Below are 17,651 nucleotides of genomic sequence, written 5' to 3'. Positions count from 1 at the left end.
AGACTGACCTGCCTTCTGGCCCCACAGGTCTTTTATAGGGCCCGCCTGGCCCTGAGTGGCTACCTCCCAGCCTTTTCCTATTGGCTTTCAGCCTCAGCCCTCTGCCAGGGCTGGCTTTTAACCTTTTCATGGCTGGGGTGACTGCCCCACTACAGTCCCGCTCTAGAGTCAATACTGACTAAGCTGGAGCCTCCCCTTCAAGCACAAGTGCACCTGCACTGACCAAAGGGCAACATTCAGGACAGGACAGGCCACGCCAGGAAGCTGGTGCAGACCTCAGAATCACAAATGAAGGGAGAACCTCAGCACTTTAAGTGAAACTTTAATAGCATCACTACTTCTATTTATTGGGGCATCTATGCTGCTCACACCAGCACAGTACCTGGGCATCTAACAAAAGGATTATCAGATCGCCAGTCTTAAGTTTGCCTCCAACTTCCACAACTCAACATAGTTCCTGAAAAATCTAAGCAAACATTTGCTTCCACCTTGTGCTGAATCAAATTAATAATAATAATAAAATAATAATAATAATACCCAACTAGTTGAGATATACATTAACAAATATTTTAGATGCAAGGTATGTGTAGTCCGTCAGTTCAACGATAACGTTTTCATGCTCTCTCTTTTCGTAGATTCTGGAGCGACTGACGTCCAAACCATGACATGCATGCTCATGAGCAAACGGGGCAGACAAAGTCATGGGTGAGCATCTTGGTAGTTATAGCAGTAGTATGACTGCTTTTCCCTTGCAGCTAACAATCGATTACTTGTGTCCTCTTCAAAGGCTTGGAAAGCTCTGAGTGTTGTGCATAGCCATGCTGATCTATGTAACGCAACCTTCTCAAGATCATCCAGTTTTATTGCACCAAAGTGTATGCTGTTCTTGATGCTGACCTTGGAGCGCTTTCTGGGGTGGCCTTGATTCTGGTGTCCTTGCACCAATTCTCCTTGTTTGACTCCATTTGAAATAGGAAAGGAGTCAGTGAGATCTCCATTAAAAAGTGCCTGGCCTTGCATCCCCTCATGAAATAAATGAATGATCTTTACCAGTTTTGGTGGGCAACCAAGTTTTCTGAGAATCATTCATAATCCTTCTCTATCGACTGTATCAAATGCTTTTATCAGATCAATGAAAACACTGAAAAGACTCATGGTTTTGTTAAATACATTTTTCTTGTATTTGCCTGATACTGAAAAGCATGTCTATGGTGCTACAACCAGGGATCCAGGGTTTCCCTCTGTTCCCGGCGTGCCTGGGAGGCAGACACGACCGGGGCCACCGCTGTTTTTGCGTCCGTCCCCCCCCGGCCCCCATGTGCCATCCCAGCCGCACACCCATGTTGAGCTCCCCAAAGCTCCCATTGGCTGCGGTTCCCAGCCAATGGGAGCTGCAGGGGATGGTGCCTGCAGGCTTGGGCAGCACACAGAGCCCTCTGCTCCCCACCCACCCCCAGAGGCTGCAGGGATGTGGTGCCGGCCACTCCCAACAGTGGCTGGGACCAGGGCCTTAGCCCCACTGCGCCACTGAGCTGGCAATCCCGTGGGCCGGATTGAAAGCCCTGATAGCTCGGATCCAGCCCATGGGCCACAGTTTTCCCTCCCCTGGGTTAGACAAACACCTGGCAGGGATGGTCTAGATAATACTTAGTCCTGCCATGAGTGCAGGGGACTGGACTAAATGACTTCTCAAGGTCCCTTCCATTCCTATGTGACGAGAATTTTGAACCAATTAGTGGTGAAATAGGCAAAGCAGGGAATAGATTTTACAATATGATTAATCTCCTTGAAAAATGAGAAATTTATGCAAACGAGATTTGCATTTTGCCTTGACTAATTACTGATTTTCCCCTGAGAAAACAAACCAATTTTACATGTTTTAAATTAGAAGTTTTAAATCAGAAGATTTAGTCTTTAAAATTAACTGCTTGTAGCTGACTGGGTACTTTAAGTAACCAGCAGTCAATTGGTGGAATTAATTAATTATAGCAGAGGGTCACGGTCAACCACTTTAGCAGAATTTAGGGACTGACTCATTTCCATGATCAATTTGTGTTTATGCAAATAACAGTATACACATGACAAGCATAGTTAAATCATGGTTCTAGGTAAAGTTCATCTGCATTAAGAGCTGGAGGCCCCCAGGGTCAATCAGCAGAGTAGATCAGAACCTTCACACAGCTATTAATTATTCTTCTTGTAGAACTACAGACAGGGAGGTACAAGCCTAAAAGGTGGTTCGTCACAAGGCTTGAAAGTCTGGACAGCCTGTCAGATCTCTAAGACGGTTACAGGACAGTTACCTCCCCTAACCCATGAAAATTCAGTGTGCAGAGAGGACAAGGGATTGACATGCTAAGGCCTCTTTATATGTGTAATTAGAGGATTCAGCAATGCAGGAAGACAGAAGAGCAAAGAGTAATAATTGTGCAAAGATGTAGCTGAGAAATTAGAGTTCAGGTCAGATCTCATTGAAAAGATTAAGATTTTTCCCCCCTCACAAAGTTTTAGTTCTTAGGCACATATAAAAACTTGTATAAAATAGTTACTCAGAACTTAAGTTTCTCCTACCTCATCCAGGTTTAACTTACTGGCTCATGACTTGTTACTGAAGCCCTAACACCTGACATTGCAACCACTACACACTGTTATTAGTCCTACTCACATGAGAGCCCCCCCCGAACTGAATGATAATACTAATAAATAAGGTTTACAGGATCTATGAGTTTAGGGCCAAAACTTACATTTGGCTTCCACTTTAGGTTCTGATTCTGCAATCCCTTGACTACAATGGTACATGCATGAGCTAATGAGGGTTAGCAGGAAGCGCCTACAAGATTGGGCACTTAAAACATGCATTCCACTGAAATGATGGGCTTGTTACAGAGTGCTGTAATTAGTCACTTCCAAGTTTGGAAGTCTAATGAGATTTATTTATACAGTAATTGAGGGAAGACTATTTGCTTCAGTTAATGCATCAATAAATTCCAGGTATAATTTAATGTATTCAGGCAATGGCTGTCTTGCTAATTTGATGGCACTGATAGCTCTCATTTCCCTACAGTCTGGTGTTTAATTCTCAGTGACCTTACTTAGCACTGAAGCTAGCTCAGTGACTGGATGGTGACACATTACTGTCTTTTCTACAGTTAAGCTGAATAGTGCATAAAAGGCTGTCGCTCAGTCCCAAACAACACTGGCTCTGTTCTTTCATCGAACAATCAACACTCAACAGTTGCAGACACTTGGAATTAGGTAAAAGCAGGGACATGATTTTACAAGTGGAATGAAAATATTTGACTAAAAATCAGTATCTAATTGTGACCGCTCTTGTTCAGTCAACATGTTACATTTTTAGCAAAAAAAAAACATTAAGAAGATAGAAAGTATTTTTCAATGAAGTCCAGTTGACACTTTGAAACCAGTTTTACACTTTATGAAGTCACTAGTGTTTTTTAAAAAACCTGTATGTTACCAAGTGTTAAGCAAACAGTCCATCTGGTTCTCCACTATCACATAATCCCTTTTCAGAGTGGTAGCCGTGTTAGTCTGATTCAGCAAAAATAACGAGGAGTCCTTGTGGCACCTGGACTCCTCATTATTTTTACATAATCCCTTATAACTCACCAGGCCCACAGCTCCCAACAACGAGCCTTTATTAATTGTTATTATTACTACATCCTTTCCATACCAATGTTGACACAAAGGGCAGACACTACTCTTCCATAACTAGAGTTCTTATGATAATTACTTTTAGCACTTGCTGCTTCTAAGCTAGTTCCTTGTTTCTCAAGTTCAGACTGATCTGATATTTGTATAGCCGTGCATAGAGTTAAGTCTGTGTTTTATTGTTGTTGCTGTGAAAGGTTCTTGTCTACAAGACCCATAATTAGCCTTTACAATTTTAGCTTTACAAAGTAGCCTTTACAATTAACTTTACAAAGTAACATTTACAAATTTGCAAATGACCACAAATATCAATTTTGGTAGAACTGTGTATTTCATGCTGGTGAAAGTTGTCATATTGAGGCTCTATTTCTCTTTCAGGGCTTTCCAGAGCAATAGGAGCAGGTGAAGGGAGGCAGAACCTTGTCTCTTGCATCCTACAGATGGGATAACCAGGGGAGGCTGAGGGGATGGTTACTGGACAGGGGAAGCACACTAGGGTTACCAAAGACCGGCATTAGCCCCATCAGCCCAAGTCCTCTTAGGCCAGCTGTGCTCTCTGGGGCAATGAAGATCACAACACCGCGGATCAGAGGTGGTGCTAGCCCAGTGGGGGCCCCATGCAAGAATATTATCGGGACCCCTCTGACCTTCACCCCCGCCCCCAATACACTAATTGCATTATTTCCACAAACCAAAAAATATGCTAACCCACCTGTTAAAATATCCACATTAAACAAGATGAATGGTATTTGGGGGGTAATACTACATTGGAGGCTCATTGAGCAGCTTGGGTCCCTAAGCCATTGCTTAGTCTGCTTATGTCTGGCACCACCATTGCTCAGGATGAAGGATGTGAGCTGGGGCAAAGTGTTCTCAGTCAAGTGGATGGGCTACAGATCCAACTTGCAGAGGAGATGAGAAGAATCCAGAGCCTGATCATCTTTAGGAACCTTGCAGAGCCATCCTGTCTGAGAAAGCCTTTCCACCATAAGTGACACTCATGATATGAGCAGCCCTTTTATTCCCCCCTCTCCAAAAAAACCCCCCAAATCTTAAAAACCTACCTCAAGCAGAGTTCTGACTCCATAAGGAGAGAAGTGCTGGAGACTCAGTGAAGGCACTGGGGAGCTAGCTCCTGATGCTGATTTTACATGGGAGAACCCAGATACTATGATGATGGGCAGCAGGATAAATCCTTAGACAGAGGAGAGATAAACAGATTAGCTCTGTCCTATCAACCCCAGGCAGCTCCCCAAAAGCCCCAGCTCTCCCAGCACCCCCACCTCCTGGGTTGGGCACTAAGTCTGACACGCCCCACCCCACCCCCCGACACACACAGACACACACAGTTCCTCCATGTGGCTGAGTGAGAACCAGCATTGGGGTGGAGGGAAGGGGTAGAGAATAGGCACCGGTGGAGGCAGAGGCTGCAGGCTCAGCAGATGCCACAGCTGCCTGTGGTGGCCGCCAGGAGACACTACAGCTGGTACCAAGCCCAGCTGGATGAATGACATCCAATCACAATGGGCCGTGGGGCTGCGAGTGACACTCTGCTGCCTCCCCCACGGTCCAGAATGTTGCGTAACTTAGATCGATCCCCCTCCCCCCCCATGTAGACCAGGCCTTCCAGTGCTTCTGTGGCTGGCTGGTGTTTCCTTCTCTCCGCTTCTCTGGGCTTTCTGCCTCACCTTCACTACCACAAACCTTCACACAACAATATCCAGAGAAACCCCTCACCCTCCATGCGCACTGCATAGGACATTGTTTTGGGCAGTAACATTTGCCTGTGTACTGAGTGGAGGATGTTGTTGTTTCAGCTAGGTGGTTCCACGAAGGAGTTTAACTGTTTCTTAATCTATCCCAAATGAAGGGTGGCTGTTCTACCCATCAGTTTCAGTGAGAATTAACCCAAACCATAACACTACACAATAAATAGGCAAGTATTTTGCCCTTCATGTGTGGATATAGTAAGACTTGCCATCTGCCAATATCTCCTACAGTGCGTAAGCAACTCAAAGGGTACACACTGCAGCTGGGAGCATGCCTTCTACCCCCCATGGACAGGCTCCAGCTAGTGTGCTAAAAATAGTCGTGTGGACATTACAGCTCAGGAAGCAGCTCTGGCTCTCAAGACAACCCATTCTCTTGGGTCTGAGTTTGGGTGGCTAGCCTGAGTCTGTGGCAGAATCGCAATGTCCACATTGCTCTTTTAAGTGCGCTAGCTCAAGCCAAGCTATCAGAAGTCTGTCTACCCAGTGTGGGAGCCGGAGGCTTGTTCCCAGCTGTTGTGTAAACATATCCAAACAGCCAATGCAAAATACATTTATTTCAATTCCATAATCAGCTGTACTATTAATGAAACTTCATGCCAGTGCCTGATTAACTTAACAGTTTGAGAAAAGATGGGCCAAGTTTGATGACTTCAGTAAAAGAATAAAATTACTGTCACTCAGAGGCAATACTGCCTCAGCTCTGCTGTCTTACCTCGCCCTTGTATGATAACCTCTTGCAATAATTGGTGGGAGGGGAAATCAATTCTACTGCCAATTGTCATTAATAAAAAGCTTGAAGGGTTGAAATCTCAGCAATTTTTCCTAATTTAAAACCCCTTTCTTAAAACTGGATTTTAAATTAAATAACCCCTTAGCAGGACTAGGGGGAATTTATCAAGGCTCTTTAATAGGGATTTATCTTTCCCAGAGAAAACAAGTAGAGTATAACAGAGAGGACAATAGCTTGTCATTATATTACAAGTGTTTTTCCAAGAGTCTGGAGGCTTAAAGTGCTAATGTTCAGCCATCAATTTAACCACAGCCATCAATGTAAGAAGTGGTTTGTTAGGTACCTCATATTCCATGTAATTAGGAGATGTTACTCTTATTAACATTCACATACAAGGAAAATGATTCTGTACTTTTATTCACAGGCTGCCTGAATGTTACCAATATGATCTCAACTTTTACTACTTTTTAAACACAGGCATGCTGCTTTTCCCCTTCTTAATGTTGTATGCATTGTTATGACTGGGGGGGCAGGGTATAGGTGCTGGAAGTAGGATTGCTGGGGGTGCTGCACTCCTTGGCTTGAAGTGGTTTCCATCATATACAAGATTTACAGTTTGGTTCAATGGCTCTCAGCACCCCACTGTACAAAGTGTTCCAGCACCCCTCAAGTCCCCTCCAGCATGCCTTTTCTTGTTTTTAAAGCATCTTTCTCCAAAAGCTTTGTTCCTACTGCTAAAACAAACACATCTTTTGTTTTAAGACAGCTGTCTGATCTCCGAGTACCACTGGTCCGGCTCCCAGAGGAGAGAATCACAGATTTCCAAACTCATTTGGACCTGCAGGGTAAGAATTGTGGATGCCCCCGGACCAGTCTAGAAGTGGGAAATTGCAAAATTCCATTAAGATGGGCCTTATGCCTTTACATAACACCTGAGGAGATGCACTCAACCCAGAATGGGGTGCAGTTACCCCTGTAACTGTGACAGATGGGATGAAATCAAACAAAAAAACCTCTGAGGAATTATCAGAAAAATATCCTAGCAAAATCATCTTTTATTCTGAAGAGAAGCAGAAAGCCTCGCTCTTGGGTGATTTAAAATTAGAATGGACAAAGCCATAAAATACAAAAGGGAACAATCCAATAGAATAGACTACAGGACAAGTAACTTGAGGTCTTTTCCATGTCTGATTTACTCACCTTCAAAACATCCCTTGTATCAGGTATCCAGCTCCTAGGAAATGATTGCAAGGTTTAAATCTGCTGAACTGAAGACCCTTCATCCTAAAAACAAACATCAATTGCTTTAGCGCCTATTTAAAATTTCTCTTGTACAATAAATGCTAATATTAGCATCAACCACCTTTCATAATTAAGAAATCGTTTACTCTATTGTAGTGCTGCTAAGGAGCGCACCCCTTTACAGATTGCTCAGAAAAGCATGCTGAAACTCAAGATTTGTTACACCCTTATGGAAATCAATGCATGGGAAAAACTGCACCACTCAAATTAAACACAGTCACTTTTTGAGGAGTTTCATTCACATAGCTGAACTGCCTCATAGCTGCTCAGGCATTTACCTCTCCTCATGTATACACTTGAGAATAAACTGCTTCTCAACTCCCTGTAACCTGTTACACAGCTATATTGCTATTCTGATTCTAACAGTGTGCCCCAAAAGATAGCAGGACTATGCCATGGGCTGCCACTGTTAGTTGATCCTTCAGTGCAGTGGCGTTTTGCAGAACTCCATATCTGCTTCTCTGGCATAGATACTCCTTTGAGGGAAACTCATACTAATCCTGGACTCTTCCCATTGGTATTAAGGATAAGGAACAAGTTTCCCTGGTTCCGAATAACACCAATTAAATGTCACTGGGAACTTAATTCCTGATTGATCCAGAAAGGGAAGGGGATGCCAGCATTTCAGTGTGGGGGCACCAGGTTTCCCAAGATGAGCTCAGTAATTCATTAGAGACAAGCCAGCAAAGCAAGTCAGTTCTAAACTGCAACAGTTAACACGCCTAGAAACTAAGGGACCACATCCTTCTCCCAGTGAAATCAAGTTGCCATTAACTCCAGCACGAGCCTACCATGCTGGCACGTCTGTGTTGCATTGTGCAGGAGATCCTGTAGGTACTATCCATGGGGTGCAGGCAACGCTGGATCCTAACGGACAGAACAAAAATTTTAACCGCAATTTCCACTGCCTATATGGAGAACCAGAATTTGGTCCACCCAACAAAAGGCGCTCCATGCTTCCAGACTTTTGTGACCCTGTTGCACTGAGGTCTGAATTTGTTTGCACTAGTAGCAGTTATGCCTATGCTCTATTTAGGTGTTTAGAATTTTGTGAGCATCCAAGAACTGTCAGAAGCTAGCTGCTCATTCTGGGTTTTTGCTGCACTCCTGCCAGGATGCAGCAAGGTCCAGCTAGTTTGTGCACTGGCATCAGGTAAATCCCTTCCCTTTTGATAGTGCAATTTAAGGGCTGGCAGAATCCAGGTTTTACAGCTCTAAAATCCTGCTCTTACCTCTTTCCCTGTCCTTGCAACAGGTGCTCCCCAGCTCTACTCCTTGGGAGGGCCGTACAGATTTTCCCTGGGCAGCTGCTGTTGGATCAGCCTCTTTAAATCAGAACTCATCTTTGCTGTCCTCCCCCTTCCTCACGTGCATGCCTGCCGGGGTGGAGGAGACCGGGGCTTCTCCTCTAAAGGAATCAGGGCCCGGACAGCTCCCCGGTTAACTTAGCTCCATTGCTGTGAGCGCAGCTGGGGACGGGAGGGGGGGCGGCAGCTGGATAAGTGTGGGTGGAGAGGGGAGGCGTGGAGCAGAGGAGCTGGAGCAGCGCGGATTGCACTCAAAGCTCCCAGTGCATACGCAGCCCCTCTGGCATGTGCTCCATTCTCTAGTCCCTCTGCTTCTGGCACATCACCACCACCGCCAGCTGCTGCTGAACCCCCTGCACTGTCAACAGCACCCAGGAGCGGGGTCAGAGAGCCTGAACAGAGCCCCAGAGAAGAAGCCCCCCAGGAGCCCAAACCCTGCAACTGGAGGAACCTACATTCTCTTCACCCCCTGCAGAAAGAGTCCAGGCAGAGACACCCCAGAAGGAGGGAGCTCTTTGAAGCAGGGCCACTGAGCACCAAATATCTCAGACAGACCGCCGCTGTGGGCACTGGGAGTGGCCCCGAGCAGGCACCCCCAAGGATCCAGTCTCTCCCCTGTACCTACCCTGGCTCCATGGAGGAGGAGGAGGCTGTACTGTCTCCTGGGGCTAACAGCACTGAGTGCGGCGTTGGGGCTAACTGGACAGGCACCCCAGTGTGTTGGCTGCAAGTGTCGGGGGGTGGCCCCGCGGTCGTGATTGTGCCTGTGCTCTTCGGGCTGATCTTCATGCTGGGCATGGTGGGGAACACGCTGGTGTTAGTGGTGCTGGGGCGAATCCGATCTGGGGGACGCCCTTCACGCAGCGCCACCAACATCTTCATCCTCAACCTGAGCATTGCAGATTTCTCATTCCTGCTCTTCTGCGTCCCCTTCCAAGCCACCATCTACTCCCTGCCCGAGTGGGTCTTCGGCGCCTTCTTCTGCAAGTGGGTTCACTACCTGGCCATGGCCACCATGCTCGTCAGCATCTTCACCCTGGTGGCCATGTCTGTGGACAGATACATCGCCGTGGTGCACGCCAAGCGCTCGCCCTGCATCCGCAGCAAACGCAACGCCTCCCTGGGCGTGGGCATCATCTGGCTGCTGTCACTGCTCATTGCCATCCCTGTGGCCCAGCACCAGGCCCTCATGAGTGGCCACCAGCAGGCACCCAACAGCTCCTTCTGCTGGGAGCAGTGGGCTGATGATTCAGCTGCCAAGCAAATCTACAAGGTGACCATCCTGGTGGTGGGGTACCTGCTGCCCCTGGTGCTCATTACCTGCTGCTATGCCAAGGTGGGTGAAGGGAGAGGAGGGGGAGGTAGGTGGCGGTCTTATAAGGGGTTCCAAAATTGCCAATTTCCCTTACTTCCTACGCCAGGACTCATGATCAATCTATCCACCCCATATTCCCGACGGATGGAAATAACCCCCACCACTCCTTGTTCCTTTCCTAAAGCTGAGGCTATCAATTCCACACCAGAGTGGGAGTGGGTGAAAAGAGGGGAATGGGCAAAATTGGGGTAACATAACAGATCTCCAAATATTTATTTGCCTATTCCCTCCCCAGGATTGATGGGTGAGGGCACTGAAACAATCCCCATGTATGCCTTCTCCAGGATTGACAGAGACTTACCCCTTACCAGCCACCCCAACTCCCATGCTGATTTTTGTAGCTTTACAATCGTTTTCCTACTTTTGTAAAATGTTCCTCCCTGTGTTGCTGGGCAAGACCCACAAAAAAGGGAAATACTGTTAAGAGACTTTTTCTCAGACCGTTAAGCTACAGTATTAGGTAATGCTTCCAATTAAAGTGACTTAAGTTGCTGTCCCTTTAAGATTAACTGAATATTCTTCCAGTATAACAAATCTTCTTTTAAAGTGTATGCTTGAAATTTCAGTAATAGGATTTACATTAGAAAGAGGCCTTAACTCTTCTACTGTGTTTATACTGAAATCTCTAATCTCTGTCCCTGTGTGTGTGAGGGAAAAAAAGCCTTAATATACAATCTTTCAATAAAGAGCTTAGCTTCCCCTATGGTAGCTTAAATTGATGCTGGTTTCTTTCCAGTTCATTGCTTATGGTGTGTGTACTGGCAAATGGCATGCGAATGACATTTAATAGATGGATTTTCTTATAAATAATTGATTTAGGTACATTAGTCTCCTGGCTCCAATAGCCAGAGTATAATAATTGCCTGGTTACAGCACTGCTGTAATTGTGTTTTTAAAGGTTAATTTAAATTCTGTTAACGCACTGAATGGAAATTATCTTCTTAATAGTTTGTTGGTTTGTTTTGTTTTTTATAGTCCTGCATCTCTTTGAAGTCAGAACCTACAGGTATGTCTACACTTAAAATGCTACAGCTGCCGTAGCCGTTCAGTGTAGACTCTACCTACACCAACGAGAGGGGTTCTCCCCTCAGGGTAGGTAATCCACCGCTCCAAGAGGCAATAGCTAGGTCAATGGATGAATTCTTCCATTGACCTAGCACTATCTGCATGGGGACTTAAATCGGCCTAACAACGCAGCTCAGGGGTGTGGATTTTTCACACCCCGACCGACATAGTGAAACTGACCTAATTTTCTAGTGTAGACCAGACCTAGATAAGTAACTTTAAATTCAAGTTTCAGAGTGCCCAGTTAATAGTTATGCAGTAAGTGCCCTATACTGACTGGATGCAGAACTGACAGTGAGGTACTGACCATGTTACATCTTTATGGGACTTATAAATGTAGTTGAGTTAACCTGATCCAAAGTCCATCAAAGCTGCCATGGACTTCAACAAGCTTTGGATCACGCTGTTTATGTATAATGAGCAACTCCTTGTCCAATCTTAGCTTTTTTCATAATTTTCCCCAGGAAACAAGCTTTTAGAAGAAACCTTAAGAGTTAAAATCTGGAGCTGAAAATTTCAAAATGTATTTAACAAAGCATTGAAATAGACTTTTGTTGAACTCTAACATCTTCGCAAATCAGTTCTTTTCATTCTTAAATGTTTCTACAAGCTGCAAGGCCATAGACAAACACACGCAGCCTGTAATAGCATTTGTGCATGTGGTGTCTACTGCTAAATTATTATTTATTTTTTTTTAGGTTTTATATCATCTTCATAAAAAAGTGAAGAACATTTCCAAGAAGTCGGAGAGATCAAAGAAAAAGGTAAAATAAAAGCACTTCCTTAAGTCTGTGGAAGCAATTAATTATAAACTTTACTTCTATCATATCCTGAATATAATGTACTGCATATGACAGATCTTTAAACTGACTAATGGCTCTATATGCTATACCTGTGATTAGACTGGGGGCAGTCCAGGAGCACAGGTGAGAAAAGAGTGGAAGGGGCAGGAGCAGAGAAGTTCAGCGCTCCACCCACTGAAGTGACACTGTCAGCATTTATGTAGGTGAATGGGATGCTCAGCCGCCTCACTGCTGGGCTATACACAGTGCAAGACTGTGGCTTTACCTGCCTCCCTCCTTCCTGGAATTCCGTGAAAAGGCAGTAGCAGGAGTCAAGCTCTCTTAATTTGCTGGGAAGGTGAAAGGAGAAATGAATGGGTGGCCCATCCTCCCCCTGGGTTCCTGGAGAGGATTGCAAGGAGCAGCAGAGTTGCAGACCTGACAGGGCTCTGTCCCTCTCTTTCCTTCTGAATTCATTGGTGCTGCAGCAGCAGGAAACAGGCTTCGTTCTCCTGTCAGAAAGTTGAGGATGGAGTGAGTGAGAGATCCATTCTGCATGGAGGAGCACAGGAACCCATACTGATAATTATATTAAAAATAATTCCTTATAGGATATATCCCTGGAAACTACGTGGGAGGCCTTTAAATCAGAATAAGGGGACACATTATCTCATAAGAAAAGAAAGACATAAGCAAAAACAGGTAGACTTTTAGGAGCCAATTTATTAGTTGGCAGAAGCAATATTATTTGACTAATAATGCAAATTTACTCCAAGAGATGAAGAATGCAAAAAGAGGATTTAAAAGCACTGATAACAGGAAAGAAAAACAGACAGCTCTCTTATTTGCCAACCAAAGGCTTTATGAATGAGGGAACAAATCTGGCAGATTACTAGTCAGACCAATTTCCAACAGAAAATCCAGAACAGCCTTAAGGACAAAAAAATGGAATATTCCAAAAAACAAGGGTTCTTAACAAAGTGCTAGTGGAATATTGCTGAGAGAGAAATACTAGCAAATATGCAAACATGGAAGAACTGGGAGCATGTACTGCAGGATTTTAAAATGCCCAGACTGACACATAATGACAGAGTAGTACTACATGGCACAACAACACAGGAAAAAATAAAGATGGTAATCTCACTACTAAAATCCGGGGGGAAATCCTGGACCAGATAGTCATGTTGAATTCTATAAAATGTTTAAAACATGGGTAACTCCATTGTTAGCAAATGTATTTCAGTCTTCCTGAGCAACAGAGTGCTTACCAAATATCTTCTATCAAGCAGATACAGTTTTGATACCTAAACAAAATAAGGGCTTATCAGATCAAGCATTTTACAGGTTCATTTCTTTAAATATAGGTAGTACTATTTTAACTAAAATATTAGCATCCAGATTAGAGACAATAATGCCTAAATTAGTACACCAAAGCAAAACTGCCTTTATAGAAAAGGAAGAAGCCCTTTAAATAACATAGAAAATTCCTATGTGGTATAGGGTTCCAAGAGTGCTAATAAAGAAGCCTGCATTCTAACTATGGATGCAGAAAAGGTTTTTAACTTGGTAGAACACCCATTTTTGTTTAGAAATATGATTTTGGGGAACACTTTCAGAAGTGGATTGAAATCTACAAAAAATCCTATAGCATGTATGTGGGGAAATATCAAAAAGGCTGCATTGATACCATTCTACAGAGAAACAAGACAAGGGGGTCCCTTATCACTCTTATTATTTGAGGGGCATTGAAGAAATTCAGGCAATCAGTGTTCTGGGAACAGAAAACAAAATTTCATTATCCTTATGCTTGTTATACAAGATATAAATAAAAGTTGGCTAGTATCACAAGAAATAATCAAAGCTTTTGGTTAGGAATCGACACAGACTAAACTACTCCAGATCAGATACTATTCCTGGGCTTCAGAAGATACACAATAAATGATAAATCCCCACAGAAAAGTAGTGGATGATACTTTAATGACTAAATATGTAATTTTAATCACCTTAAGTGTGGGGGTGGGGACTAAATATTGAGTCATTAATGAAAATTATTTAAAAAGACTTGAAAGGGAGGCATTACCATTGACTTTGACAGGTAGAATTGTGTATTTTAAATGAATATCTTGCCCAGGGTCTTGTCTCTTTTTTCCATGGTTCCCTTTACACCTCCCAAAAATTAGTCAGGAATTTTTTTAAAAAACCTATTCGAAGATTCCTGTGGTCAAACTGGAAATCAAGAATCAAAACAGAATGGTGGGAATGTCCTGGTGCTATCAGACTTCAAGAGATATTATAGGGTGACGCACATTAGACTGGTACAGGAATGGATTTCTCAGAGAAAATCCATCACAAATACAGATAGAACAGAAAATGGCAAAACCCAATCGCATATAAATTGTGTGCTGGACTCTTATCCCAAAATTCTGGCACCAATGAAATATCGCCCACTACTTAAAAGTGCACTGACTGGTTGGGCATATGTGAGGTACTTGACCAAACAAAAATAAATATAATAAATAAAATAAATAATAAATAAAAAATAGAGCTTTCAAAGCCATGTTGAATAAGGAAGATTTTAGATATTGGGGCAAATATCTCTATAATAAGTGGAAGGATTTCTTTATGGATGGCCAACCCTTAAAAACAAACAGATGTCACTGAAATATTTTCTGAAAAAGAATGTGCAATCAGAGGGGTATGGAGGGCGGGAGGGGGTTCAGGGCTGGGGCAGAGGGTTGGGGTTCAGGAGGGGTCATGGGTGCAGGCTCCATGCAGTGCTTACCTCAAACAGCTCTCAGAAGCAGTGGCATGTCCCTGCTCCGGCTCCTATGCAGAAGCATAGCCAGGAGGCTCTGTGTGCTGCCCCGGCTGCAGGCGCCGCCCCTGCAGCTCCCATTTGCCACCAAGTTGCCAGCCAATTGGAGCTGTGGGGGCAGTGTGCAGATCCTCCTGGCTGCCCCTATGCGGAGGAGGAACATGGCGCTGCTTCCGGGAGCCATGCGAAGCCCTGGCATGCACTGAGCGGGGCAAGCCCCCAACCCCGCTCCCTGGCTGGAGCTTGAGAGTTGGATTAAAACCTCTGCAGGGCCGGATGCAGCCCCCGGGCCATAGTTTGCCCACCCCTGCATTAACCTGTATGTCTTGGCCAAAAGCTCATTTGGATAGCTACATGCTGTTTATCATGAAAATATCCCTGCCACGTCAATTGAATAGCTTCCTGCCCTAAACTGTCTAACCCAGGAGGTGGTTGCAGTGCAGTGGTGTAGGTGACCTGATTTCTCTGTATTATGTGCACTAAGTTAAACTCTGGGATTCATCAGGCGGAAAGTTGATGTTAGGAATACAGCAATCATTCTTTAAGTGTCTCAGGCAACAAAAATCAGGCAATTCAGAGGCAAGATTGAACCATTGTTCAGCCTGCACTTACTACATAATATTCCATTGTGTGGAGCAGAATATATGAAATTATTCTGTACAGTGATTCTGGAGCTAATCTAAAGTCCACTATCTACACCATTTTTGGATCTGTGTGTGCTCCCAGTAGTGAATCCTTTATTGATTTTACCTAACCGGACGGAGAGACTGCCGAGACTCATCAAGCCCTCGGATCGCTACCCCTTCCTGCTTCTCCACGTGGGCACCAATGATACTACCAAGAATGACCTTGAGTGGATCACTGCGGACTACGTGGCTCTGGGAAGAAGGATAAAGGAGTTTGAGGCGCAAGTGGTGTTCTCGTCCATCCTCCCCGTAGAAGGAAAAGGCCTGGGTAGGGACCGTCGAATCGTGGAAGTCAACGAATGGCTACGCAGGTGGTGTCGGAGAGAAGGCTTTGGATTCTTTGACCATGGGATGGTGTTCCATGAAGGAGGAGTGCTGGGCAGAGACAGGCTCCATCTTACGAAGAGAGGGAAGAGCATCTTTGCGAGCAGGCTGGCTAACCTAGTGAGGAGGGCTTTAAACTTTAAACAGGGGAAGGAGACCAAAGCCCTGAGGTAAGTGGGAAAGCGGGATACCGGGAGGAAGCACAGGCAGGAACGTTGAGGGGAGGGCTCCTGCCTCATACTGAGAACGAGGAGCAATCAGCAGGTTATCTCAAGTGCTTATATACGAAAGCACAAAGCCTTGGAAACAAGCAGGGAGAACTGGAGGTCCTGGTGATGTCAAGGAATTATGACGTGATTGGAATAACAGAGACTTGGTGGGATAACTCACATGACTGGAGTACTGTCAGGGATGGTTATAAACTGTTCAGGAAGGACAGGCAGGGCAGAAAAGGTGAGGGAGTAGCACTGCATGTAAGGGAGCAGTATGACTGCTCAGAGCTCCGGTACGAAACTGCAGAAAAACCTGAGTGTCTCTGGATTAAGTTTAGAAGTGTGAGCAACAAGAGTGATGTAGTGGTGGGAGTCTGCTATAGACCACCGGACCAGGGGGATGAGGTGGATGAGGCTTTCTTCCGGCAACTTGCAGAAGCTACTAGATCGCACACCCTGGTTCTCATGGGTGACTTTAATTTTCCTGATATCTGCTGGGAGAGCAATACAGTGGTGCACAGACAATCCAGGAAGTTTTTGGAAAGCGTAGGGGACAATTTCCTGGTGCAAGTGCTAGAGAAGCCAACTAGGGGGGGAGCTTTTCTTGACCTGCTGCTCACAAACCGGGAAGAATTAGTGGGGGAAGCAAAAGTGGATGGGAATCTGGGAGGCAGTGACCATGAGTTGGTTGAGTTCAGGATCCTGACACAGGGAAGAAAGGTAAGCAGCAGGATACGGACCCTGGACTTCAGGAAAGCAGACTTCGACTCCCTCAGGGAACGGATGGGTAGGATCCCCTGGGGGACTAACATGAAGGGGAAAGGAGTCCAGGAGAGCTGGCTGTATTTCAAGGAATCCCTGTTGAGGTTACAGGGACAAACCATCCCAATGAGTCGAAAGAATAGTAAATATGGCAGGCGACCAGCTTGGCTTAACGGTGAAATCCTAGCGGATCTTAAACATAAAAAAGAAGCTTACAAGAAGTGGAAGGTTGGACATATGACCAGGGAAGAGTATAAAAATATTGCTCGGGCATGTAGGAATGAAATCAGGAGGGCCAAATCGCATCTGGAGTTGCAGCTAGCAAGAGATGTCAAGAGTAACAAGAAGGGTTTCTTCAGGTATATTGGCAACAAGAAGAAAGCCAAGGAAAGTGTGGGCCCCTTACTGAATGAGGGAGGCAACCTAGTGACAGAGGATGTGGAAAAAGCTAATGTACTCAATGCTTTTTTTGCCTCTGTCTTCACGAACAAGGTCAGCTCCCAGACTGCTGCGCTGGGCATCACAACATGGGGAATAGATGGCCAGCCCTCTGTGGAGAAAGAGGTGGTTAGGGACTATTTAGAAAAGCTGGACGTGCACAAGTCCAGGGGGCCGGATGAGTTGCATCCAAGAGTGCTAAAGGGATTGGCGGCTGTGATTGCAGAGCCATTGGCCATTATCTTTGAAAACTCATGGCGAACGGGGGAAGTCCCAGGTCACTGGAAAAAGGCTAATGTAGTGCCCATCTTTAAAAAAGGGAAGAAGGAGGATCCTGGGAACTACAGGCCAGTCAGCCTCACTTCAGTCCCCGGAAAAATCGAGGAGCAGGTCCTCAAAGAATCAATCCTGA

At 45.0% G+C, this 17,651-nt stretch overlaps 1 protein-coding gene across 1 annotated transcript in view; it reads left to right on the top strand.

The window, feature by feature from the left end:
• The first annotated feature begins 9,414 nt into the window (after positions 1–9,414).
• Positions 9,415–17,651, top strand: part of LOC144272970 (galanin receptor type 1-like) — a 32,977-nt gene continuing 24,740 nt past the window's right edge. The window contains exons 1-2 of the mRNA XM_077831406.1: positions 9,415–10,116; positions 11,919–11,984. Of these exons, the coding sequence (XP_077687532.1) occupies positions 9,415–10,116; positions 11,919–11,984 (768 nt within the window). The remainder of the gene's footprint in view (positions 10,117–11,918; positions 11,985–17,651) is intronic.

Source organism: Eretmochelys imbricata, chromosome 12 (assembly GCF_965152235.1).
Source record: "Eretmochelys imbricata isolate rEreImb1 chromosome 12, rEreImb1.hap1, whole genome shotgun sequence".
NCBI classification, from domain to species: domain Eukaryota; kingdom Metazoa; phylum Chordata; order Testudines; family Cheloniidae; genus Eretmochelys; species Eretmochelys imbricata.
Note: the sequence above shows the minus strand (reverse complement) of the source record. Positions and strands in the feature narration are given on the sequence as shown.